The sequence below is a fragment of the Leuresthes tenuis genome, unplaced genomic scaffold (genome assembly GCF_036924035.1).
Source record: "Leuresthes tenuis unplaced genomic scaffold, fLeuTen1.0.hap1 SCAF_13, whole genome shotgun sequence".
In the NCBI taxonomy this organism is placed as follows: domain Eukaryota; kingdom Metazoa; phylum Chordata; class Actinopteri; order Atheriniformes; family Atherinopsidae; genus Leuresthes; species Leuresthes tenuis.
The window spans coordinates 13,309,739-13,320,789 of NW_027325367.1; the positions used below are offsets into that span (position 1 = coordinate 13,309,739).

General features: G+C 42.4%; 1 protein-coding gene across 2 annotated transcripts; it reads right to left on the reverse strand.

Annotated features, from left to right (window-relative positions):
• Window positions 1-107: 107 nt before the first annotated feature.
• On the reverse strand, window positions 108-9,206 carry znf513a (zinc finger protein 513a). 2 transcript variants are annotated; one of them, XM_072362590.1, is made up of 5 exons: window positions 9,008-9,206; window positions 7,169-7,278; window positions 5,831-5,956; window positions 2,784-3,554; window positions 108-2,637 (listed from the first exon to the last, which is right to left on the reverse strand). In XM_072362590.1, the coding sequence occupies exons 2-5, from the start codon at window positions 7,206-7,208 to the stop codon at window positions 1,679-1,681; spliced, it is 1,896 nt and encodes a 631-aa protein (XP_072218691.1). In that variant the 5' UTR covers window positions 7,209-7,278; window positions 9,008-9,206; the 3' UTR covers window positions 108-1,678. The 2 variants fall into 2 exon arrangements, with proteins under 2 accessions (XP_072218691.1, XP_072218692.1); XM_072362591.1 differs by lacking the exons at window positions 5,831-5,956; window positions 9,008-9,206 and having other exon boundaries at window positions 7,169-7,243.
• Window positions 9,207-11,051: the final 1,845 nt, after the last annotated feature.

Here is an 11,051-nt window from a genome sequence, read left to right on the forward strand (position 1 = left end):
CGTATCTTAAGGTATGTCAGAGGGACAAAACAATGAAAACTGCGCTTACAGTTGATGATTTTATGTGCCACATGTGAAAATGCCACGAAGGTGAACAACTTCTGACATGAATTCCATGTGTTTAATTCCAAACTCCTCACTTAAGGCATTTATGAGACACTGCATAAAAACACAAATGGCCATCTGCAGGCTGTCGCTACTAGTCTATGGGATGGATGCTCCATTGTGACAAGGTACGTCGGCAACCTGGAAAACGTCAAACTTGCATAAAAAGTCTTTCACAAAGAGTCTGTTTCAAATCACAGCTCGTACTCCAGATCACCATGACAACGAAATGACACATCACACATTCAAAGTAAAATGCACTTCTAGCAGTGTATCAAAGCCACATTAGAAGAAAAGAAGAAAAGAAACAGTTACACGCTCACATGCTTACAAATAGTGTCATCTTTTGTCAGTTAGAAGAAAAAAAAAAGGTGGGGGGGGGCTAATTTCACAGTAAACAGGAATCAAAACAAACAAGTCTCCCTTTAAAAGGCTTCCAAAGACTCAAGAACTATTTAAGATGCAAAACTTTAGAAAATGATGGCTATGTGGAGACGACACATTACAAGTTACGATGAATCACAAATAAAAATAATTATTCACTGCATTTTCTTTCCAAATCCAGCCAACATACGGCTGCGTGTGACGCCACTTTTTCCTCTCACCCCATTGAGCCTGAAGACAGCCCGTCACCATGCACCATGCATGCAAAATTAGTGCCAAAACAACTGGAAATAATTTAGATCTTCGCCAACGTTTTAGCATAACAAATCGAGACCTGAGGGGGTTTGGCAAAAAATGACGATGCGGTTTCAAACGCAACGGGTTTGTTTAAAATGGGGGCAACGGAGTTTAATCTACTGATAGATTTATCAAGTCTAAAACAATTCCAGTTCCATGAAACAGCACTTTGATAGTAGTACATACATTGATCGGAAGGCAAACCTTTACCAGAGCTCTCTATCGTTAACAAAGCACAATATTGCCTTTTTAAGGACTCAACTTTATTTAAAGCTGCACTGTGCAGTCGAGAACAAAATTTCATTTTTTTTCCTCACATCAAGCCGAATGTAGAAAGAAACCTATAGCAGCAAACCAAAGGCTAGTAAGTAATTGTATTGGGGAAATATTGTGAGGGGGATAATTTAAGTGACCACATTTGTTTTTTTGATCGAAATAAAATGGTTTCACTACAACTTATTCTACTGCACAGTGCAGCTGCAACAATTCAGGCAAATGTGTGCATTAGTTTATGTTCCTCTCTCTGGACTGGAGACACGCTTTGTAGTGCGAGTGAAAAGTTATAAAAAGCCTGAAATATTTAAACTTTCACAAATGAGACGTTAAATGAGAAGTTAAAGGACTTCCACAGTACGTAAAGTCCATTTGTTGTGACGTTAAAAAAATAAAAAATAAAATAAAATGTGGTAGACATCCAGCTCACTGAATCTAAAAAGGCCTCAAAATACTCAAAACAGGACTTTCTTCATTGTGCGAAATTCCACACGAACAATTAGCAGCCTCAGAAGAAATCTGACAAAGTGTAACACTGAAAGACTGACACGTTTAAACCATATAAAGGCTCTGTGAACATAAAACAGTTGTTGGTAGCTTACATTTGCTGAATTATAAGTTATGCAATCTCAAGTTTGTAGCACGAGTGTATTGCCTGGCCCCCCTCCCTTGGCATATACTGCATATCGACTCCTGCATCTTTTCTGTGAGTTTGAACGCCACTTCCCATCCCCTTCCTCACGTCCTCCGTTTCATCGCCGCCAGTCATCGGCACTTTGACCCAGCCGTCTGTGGCCAGGCCGTGTTTCTTCTGGTGCCTTTTGTAGTTGTCCCAGTGGCCGGTGGTGTAGCCGCACTCCTGGCATTTGTACGGCTTTTCCCCAGTGTGTCGAAGCATGTGCCGCTTCAGGTTCATGCTTTGGTTGCAGCTGTAACTGCACACGGCGCACTGGAAGGGCTTGGCGCCCGAGTGCACCCGCTGGTGCCGTTTCAGGTTGGCCAGGTTCCCGCATGCGTAATCGCACAAATGGCACTTGTAAGGTTTCTCTCCTGTGTGCACTCTGTGGTGCCGCTTGAGGTTGTCAAAGTGCGCGGAGGCGTAGTCGCACTGTGGGCACTTGTACGGTTTCTCACCGCTGTGTGTTTTCATGTGGCGTGCCAGGTGGTTAGGGTAGTGTGTGAGGAAGGGGCAGGCAGCACATGTGTAAACCTTGTCACTGCGCTCACCGGGGCTGTTGGGAGATGACGACGAGTCTTTTGTCAGCATTTCAAGGGTACACTTGGCACAAATCTGGGCAGAGGAGCCGTCCTCATCTTCTAAGACAATACCGCACAGCCGGCAAGTGAAAGGGAAAAGTGAAGGTGGGAGGGCGGCACCATCTGCTACACCTCTTCTGCTGCCCCTGCTGCTACTGCTGTCTGTCATCTCCAGCAGCGGTGGGTGAGGGTGACCAGGAGCTGGGTTAGAGGCAGGTATGGGTGGCGGCGAGGCTCCCTTTAAGCCATCGAAGGCAGACAGGTAGTCATTGTTCTGGGCTCCTAAACTGAGGTTGGATGTTGGCCTTGCAATCTCTGAAGCTTCACAGAAAGATTAGAGTGAGTTAGTCAGTATTCTGAGTGATCAAAGCCATCAAAATAGCCTATCATTCATCAGCCCTTTGAGTTAAGATAATTATGGGCACAATTTAAATAATCAAAGAACAGGAAATGACAAGCGGCCTTACCTGAAGCACCAGACATTTCCTCACTGGGTCTTTGGCCGTTCAGAGGCCTCTTCAGGCTGTTTTGGCCACTGGCAGGTCGTGGTGGGGCCTCCTGTCCTACTCCAGCAGAGGGCACATGCATGCGCTGGTGCCTCTTAAGGTTGCCAAGGGAACTGCAGGCAAAAGTGCAGCTGTCACATTTGTAGGGTTTTTCCCCAGTGTGGATGCGCAGGTGTCTCTGGAGGTTCACCAGCTGGGCTGAGGCGTAAGTGCACAAGGGGCAGTTAAAGGGCTTCTCCCCGTTGTGGGTCTTCATGTGACGCTTCACGTGGTTGGCATAACGAGAAGAGAAGCCACAAATGTGACACGAGTGCTGTTTGGGTGATCTGTCCTCATCTGGCAGTGTCTTGTCACCCACATCGTTTCCCAACCCCTCACAATCAAGCTGAGAATCCGCACGAATCTGGGAACCTGGGCGAATCCCGCCGATGAAAGATGAACAGAAGTCAGTACTTTTGGCTTCCCTGGAGGCCTTACAACATCTAAGGCAGTATGGACCGACCAGGTCTATGCCAGGTCCAAGAGGTTCATCGCGAAGCTGTCCGCAGCCCCTGCAGGACAGATAGGGAGGAAAACTGGGCTCAGACTGGGTCGATCTGCCCTCATCTTCCCTCCCATTGTCTGTTGTGCTGCGTGAGTTGTCTGTTTCACTTTCCATGCTGAGCTGGCTGTAGGCAGAACTCTCCTCATTAGCCAGAGGATACACAGAGAAACCAATCTCAGCAGCTACTTCTGTGGAGGAGAGAAAGAGAAACGTTTTCGTTTATCCAAGATGAATGTAGGGAAATGCAATACACTCACAAGGCTTTATGAAAAACATATAGGTAGAAATAAAGTCAAATATATAAATGAACCAATAACTTGCAGCAGCCTTACAGTCGGCTGACAGGCAAATGGGATTACTATTTAAGAAAGTGACATGATTAAATAAGAGCAGCAATGGGGAAAGTACCAGCTTGAGACTGAAATTGAAAGGGTTAGTTACCTTAACTACTAGGGTTAAATTGATCTAGAAGATTTCCATCTATATCGAAATACATAGATTAAAAAGAGACACCTTAAGGTACAGCACTTTCAAGTCAATCTTGCTGAATGACCCAATAGTGTCTGACAAAAACAACCAGCAATACCCAGCAGTTCGAGAAAACGGGACTTAAAATACGACCTGCAGGTTGGAGAGCTTCTCCTCCCGTTAAAATGTGAAACGGACAAATTCCAGAGAAAGTACAACTCACTGTGCAACTGACCGAGAGTCGGTTTGTCAAACAATGACCAGACACGTGCTTTTCCCAGAGGATAAAAAGAAAAACTTGGAGACGCCGACGCTGCGGGCTCTTTGGCTGCGGCTGGTGCCTCGGAGGGAGACCGCCGTCCTTCCCAGATGCTGGAGCACAATGCGAGGAAGGCGAGAGCTAAGGCTGCCCTTTTATCCTGTCCCATGGAAACCCCTCACGGATGATTACCAAGCCTAATGATAATGATAATGATGATGACTGTAATGGTGAGGCTGCTGCTTCTGATGATGATGATGATGATAATGATGATGAGGGTAGAAGATGATGATGGTGGCAGTGATGATGATGGGGAAACGATAATGGCAGTGGGGTAGTGGGAACAGAGGCAGCAGATGATGATGATGATGAATAAAAGCCTTCTTATAATGGTGTCCTTGATGGTAATAGTCCTATTTTTATGACCCTTATATAATATTGGTGTCTCGGGTTCTTCTTCTACTTCTCCATTTTTCAGATCACTCTGGCTGACAAAGAGCCACGCTGAGAAATACGAGCCGCTCGTTCAATTTCTCTGCCTGCCGCACAGAAGGGCAACAAGTCATCGCTGACCAACTGTAAAAAGCTGTGACTTAGGGTAAAAAGCAAAGAAATGGGGAAAAAAAAAAAAAAGAGATTATGCTGCTCATTGTCACAGCAAATATGATTCAAACTATGGAGCACGCTGAAATGTACTATAGTAACCAAGCTATGGGATCTTATTGTATGGTAGTCAAGGGGCACATCTGGTGTGGAATAAGATAAGATCTCATGGAATATACCAATGGAAACATTTCAAAGCCAAGAATCCATCTGATGCAGAGAGCTACATGAAATGCTTAACAGTCACTTGGAGTTTTTATCCATTGATTTCCCCCACCAGAGCAAAACCAGTGCTGGTTTGGAGTTACAGCCTGACTCAGTACAAGTTTTCTTTTTTTAAGTGGCCAAAACTCCTAAAAAACTGGTTTCATTGTGTTTAAACCTCTAAAGCCAGTCTGCTTAATTCGAGAGAGAAAAATGCGTGCACCATGTTGTAATGTCACCGGTTGCACGTGTGAACGCCTCCCAGAGGAATCGCAACAATGTTTAGAAACGTGGTCGGGTGATAAATCGGTACCAGCGAGCGTTCCTAAATCCCGCTGAAACGTTGGGTAGAATTCCCATTTGCAGCAACGTTCATACATACAGTTCGGCGTTTGTTAGCACGTGTGCCATCTTATAATCCATTACCCAGTTATCAGCAGATTCAAGACGCTAATCAGTTTAACCTGGCCTACCTTCCCACTGAGGACTCGCATGTAACAGCGGACGGATAACATTCCGACAGCCCTGAGCACTTCGTTCTTCAGAACTGGTTGTTAGTTCAGACCTAAATGGCCAAATTAGCTTTTTGACGACTTGCCATTATTTAGTTTGAGTAGGTTCAAACGTGAGAACATATGATTAGCGTCAGAAAATGCTGCAGGGGTGGGTGGAGAGGCAGAGGGGGGGCGTTCATCTGTGCACACTGAATGACATATCTAAGCCATTTTAAGACATGCGGAGATTACTTTCACAGGAAAAAAAAGAATAATCCTACATGTTGAAGTTTTTAGGGGTTTATTCAACGCCAGGAGAGGAGCTTCATGTTTCCGACTTTTCCTTCTCTCTCTGTTACACATTAAGCTCAGTAAGGCTTTCACACGAACGCCATGCTTTCATGCTCAGCAAAAAAAAAAAATCTTGATTACAAACCTGAGAACTTTTCCAGGCTTAGAATCTTGTCATGATCACCAAACTCAAGGTCCTGTCCTAGAAGGAAGTCGGCGTCTAAAGGAAGGTTTCCAGGAGCTTCAATTGCTACACCATCTTCAGAATCCACTGCGATCAAAAGAGAATCAAACCTTTAGTGGCCTTTTCTTTCCCCCACCCACCAAAACACAAACATTTGGATACAATCATTTTAGAATCAGCAAGTACAATGTTAGTCTTTATAAGACTAACACTACCCTAAACCACCAGGGAAGTATTATAAATAACATCACGCGTTACTTTTTGATCAAATGGTTGTTCTGATGCTGTTTTTGACTATTTAAGAACGCCTGAAACAATACTTGGTGAACTTGAATTTCCTACACTGCACCATTTTAAACGTAAACGAGCTGCTAACAGCTGACAGATGGAGCTATTTTCTGAAGTTACAGCTAATGATGCCTGAAATTATAACTTGTTCTTTTGTTTTTATTAAGCTTGATGGAATCCAAACAACCACCACACAGCTGTTAATCTTCAGTGAAACCTTAGGGCCAGTTCAAGGGCACGATAGCAAGCGGGCCTTTTTGGTCCATATCAAAGAAGCAGCATTATACCACCATCTACTGGTAATTTCAATTTTTGACATAATGGCAGTGGTTTATTCTGTGTTTACCCTCGTATCAGGCACATGAACAGCCATCATCTGGGTGCTAATAAAACACAGCATGAGATACACCGGACATGTGAAGTTTATAGGTCCGTAAAAAGAAGCTGACATACAAGTTGGGAGCTTACATTTACTGCTTGTTACCACTGAAACATCTGCAGCGCGACATGCACACGCAGCATTTTAACAGCCGTGTACGGCAGCGAGCTAATAGCATATTAATCATTTAATTTAACATTAAAAAAATAAATATCCACACACAGAAATTGGATGAGACTGAAAAGAATGATTTAGTTTTCCACAGAGGCTTAACAGCACCACGCGCCCCATCTGTGAAAAGTTTCCTTTGTGTATTTTAGAGTTAACTTAACTGCGAGAACCCTCTGTTTTCAGTCACATTAAGCACATCAGCAGTCAGTGCTGTTGGTCCGTATTGTTCATTTAAAACATTTCGGCCGCGTTAACGGCAACACCTGGAGTCCAGATGTGAGCGGAGAAAGAGGACATGTGTTGTAAACAGCCAGAGCAGCAGTGGCAGACATTTACTGTCAGTTCATGCGGTGCGGCTTTAAATGTGTGAGATAGGATGCAAGAAACTATTTCGGACACGTTGTTAGGTTATGTGTGCTTTTTTTTTTTGTTTGACATTAAACAGGTCTCTGAATACCTACACTTGACTGGCTGTGGATTCTGCTGTTTCTTTCTTGGCATCTTCCAGACAGCCTCTCTCTTTTTTCCAGCGTCTCCTTGCAGACTTCCGCAACCATCAGCTCATTCTCACCTGTTTGGGAGATATTTGTCAGTATTTCTATGCAAATGTATACAAAGCAGAGTGGTCAAACTTACCAAAATATGTCAAATATTCATGGAAGAGGGCAGTTTTTGTCCTGGAAATGTGACATCAAATCAATTGCAATGTTCCATGGTTATTTTCTAACGAGTGTAACGGTTATGTTTATGAAATTCAAGCAGAAAATTCCAAAAAGTATCAGATAACAATTTCAAATTAAGCTAAAGCAAACTGCTAAATCAAACTACAAGAACTAGTGGCATTTTTTTCCATTTGAAATAACTTAAATTCTACATTAACCAAAGTGCCAGCTACAGTCTGAGAACACTAGCCAACTTTACAATTTCATTTTGAGTCACTTACTTAAGTTTATTCAAGATATGGTTCTATAGTGAATGTTGACTTTAGATGCCGACTCTTAGCCATAATTTGATGGTATTCACATCCAAACTGGAGAAAGTGTGAGGGACTCGGTGCCCTTTAAAATGGGCTCAAATGATCAGACGGTTGACTCAAAAGCTGTTTTGTCCGTGTATGGGAGATACTACTGACACTTTGTTGTTATTCAAGCAAGAAAAAGGTCTTTGCATTTTTTTTTTCTTGCATTCAGAGGGTGATGCCATAAAACCTTAGACATGTGGTTAAAGGAAATCTCATTAAGTTAAACAGGCCGTGCTTAAGCTGCAAAAACTAAATCAAGTCCATCAGCAGGGATGCTAATAGCCACACACAAACAGTTTGGTTCATTCTGATAAAAAGCAGAGTTGGCAACAGAAAAACACCAGAACAGCACAGAGGCCAGTGATCACAGCATCTTTACAGTCCAGCCAGCTGAACGTCAATATAAGCCAGGAGTCAGACACATCATTATCCCGGTCTACAGTGCCACAGAAAGAGGATTTATGGATGATATGACAGAAAACAGAAGCAGTCAGATGATCTGTGATGCAGCCAGATGTAGAAAAGGTGACACCAGTAAAAATGGATGACACACAAAACACTGCAAAAGCAACTCCTGATTTTTATAGCGGGTCAAACAACTGGAATATTCCAATTTTTTTCGATTGCTCGACAATTCCTTTCATATAGATATCAACACTTTCACGTTTAACTTTATGCCCGTTCTCATACTATTGCTGGAACTTGAACGTGTTTATCTAAAAGCAAAGAGATTTCTGGAAATGTTTGTACACGAAATAATGTACAGCTTCACAACAAGCCAGTCACTACACCTGTGTCTGTCTGTGGGTAATATCCATGCTTTTCAGATAAAGTTTGGCCGAGAACACAACTGTGTTATTGACATAGTCAGTTTATTCACATGGTGACAGCTCCTGGAGAGTAAACGCATGATTCGAGGTGGTGTGTATGCACTGGGCAAAAGATATCAAGCTGCTTTAGCAAACTGGCTAACGCATTAGCTTTTCTGCTGCAACACCTGGGCGAATCATACGAGTCGAGCAGCAAATAAAGCTGCAATGCCCCCATAAACAGTAGCATGCAGCTGCAAAACACTGCAGAAACTGGCAGTAATCATTCAAGAAACTGCAGGTAAGTAACCCCATGCGTAGCTAATCAAAACGTGTCCTCCTCAGCACGAAGTAGTGACTGAAACGTCCCATCTTCAGTGGATATTGCCCGTGGAAAAACATATAACCCTACAGCTAATTAGCCGAAGAGCTAATGTCAACTTCACTGGTTAGCTATCAAGCTAACTTACCTATAAACCGTAAATATGCAGGTCGGCTGAGGTGTGTTTTGTCGTCGGTAAACACTCCATTAGGTGGGGAATATTTTTCCTCAAGCGTCTGACGTCTTGAGATCCGCCATTTCTTCATGGGTTGTGGTGACAAAGAAAGGCAATTAATGGTATTTTTCATAACTTAATTGATTTTCTGATTCGTCTGTGATCCTGCAGAAACAACAATAGCAAAACTTCCGATTTCACCGTTTCAGAATAAATCTTCCTGCCTTGCGACTCGACCGAAAAGTGGATTTTGCCACAAAAGTGCAGTTACTTCTTTTAAAAGGCTATTTCGTTCAATGTTAGTGTTAATTAATCCGTGGACCTCTTGTCTCTTGTACAAAAATAGACAATAGAAAAATAGACTAGTTCTGTCAAAAACATGCTCATGTACTGTCAAATAATCAAGTCCATGGTGTTTTTGCTCGCTGGTGGTAAAGAAAAACACTAAACTTTTAGTCACTTTACCTTACATCCCTTATATTCACTTGAACTTGGTCTGCTTGGATCTACTTGCACGGTATCTTAAATTTCCCACTTAGCTTTACAGAAGAATACTGTTCTTCATGGCACCATGACCATTTTCGTGTTTTCTCTATGGTTACAAAATAAGACATAAGAAAAACAAACAATATCCGTTGTGATTTTTAAAATGCATTGGTGACGTGAGTTTATGTTTCATTGGCAGTGTCCACTTTGAAGTGGGCTCACTTTAAAACTGTTCACCATGATGAGTTGAAGCTCTGTGCTTTTAGTGTGAAGGCCTGAAGCGCATCCCGGAAGTTTCTATGTTCATGTTGGGGTAAAACTTGACTCCATTGTACACACTTTCTCAGCGGTTTCCGATCCCTAAAGTAATTTCCGGTTTCTGTAGCTCACTGAATTATTGTAATTGTAGTTCGTGCCTATATAAGTCAAGATGATCGCATTCTTGTCTGAATTCTGACACAATGAACTTGTGTCTTATATTTCATCAGTAAGCACACGCCATTAGATTGACTGAATTATGTGCTGCCTGTAGGCTACTACATATTTACACGGTAAAGGGTATAAATCAATCTTCAGTAAAGCTTTTTTGAATCCTGTATTCAAATACCTTGCCCTTTAGTGTTCTGAATAAGTTTGATCACAGATTTGAATGAAGTAAAATATAGCTTCTGTAAGGATGTCTCAAATGTAGCAAAACATGCATGAAAAAAAAGGCCAATGAGCAAAATAAAAAATCAGCTGCAACGTCATTTCCCCAATACCTTGTGCAATTGTAGGTCATTATCTTCTATCACCTCAGATTTGAACATTGCCTACATGAACACTTTGCAAGGTTCAAGTGGCAGTAACATCCCAATATCAACTGGATCGCATAAAATAAGGAAAGAAACCAGCGATGGAGGTCAATATTACAAAGTAAGCCAAGAAACACAAGGAAGAAACATTGTGTCTCTGTTAGATGCAGGAAAAGGGAATGAGTTGTGTCTGGATGTGTGGTTCTCACCATGAAGCACGGAGGAGGAAGTGTGATGGTGGGACATATCCCTTCTGATCTGCTTTTAGTGGAACCATGACAAGAACCCAAAACACACCTTCAATCTATGTAAGCTCTGTGTAACCAAGAAGGAGAGTAAAGGAGAGCTGCATCAGATGAGCTGGCCTGATCAATCATTTAACCAAAGCACAACTGAGATTTGTTGCAAAGACTTTGACCACTGAGTGAAAGGGACACTGGGTGCTCAACATTTTTTGGAAACTCCTTCGAGGATGTTTAGATCATGATTCCATGTGTGTCTTTCATAACTTGGTTGTCTTTGAATTGTCCTCCAATGCAGAAAATTCAAGTGTACCGTCTAATGAATTTGTTTTGGGAAGCCTATCTGTCAGCAGAGGATCATATTTCTCTTTGTGAGCGACCTTTACTCATATGAACATTTCACAAAATACTGCAACTAGTTGAAAGGGGATTTTTTTTGTGTGTGTGTAAGCATAGTGTAGGCATAATATTTGAAAACGCGTGAGATTCGCTGTG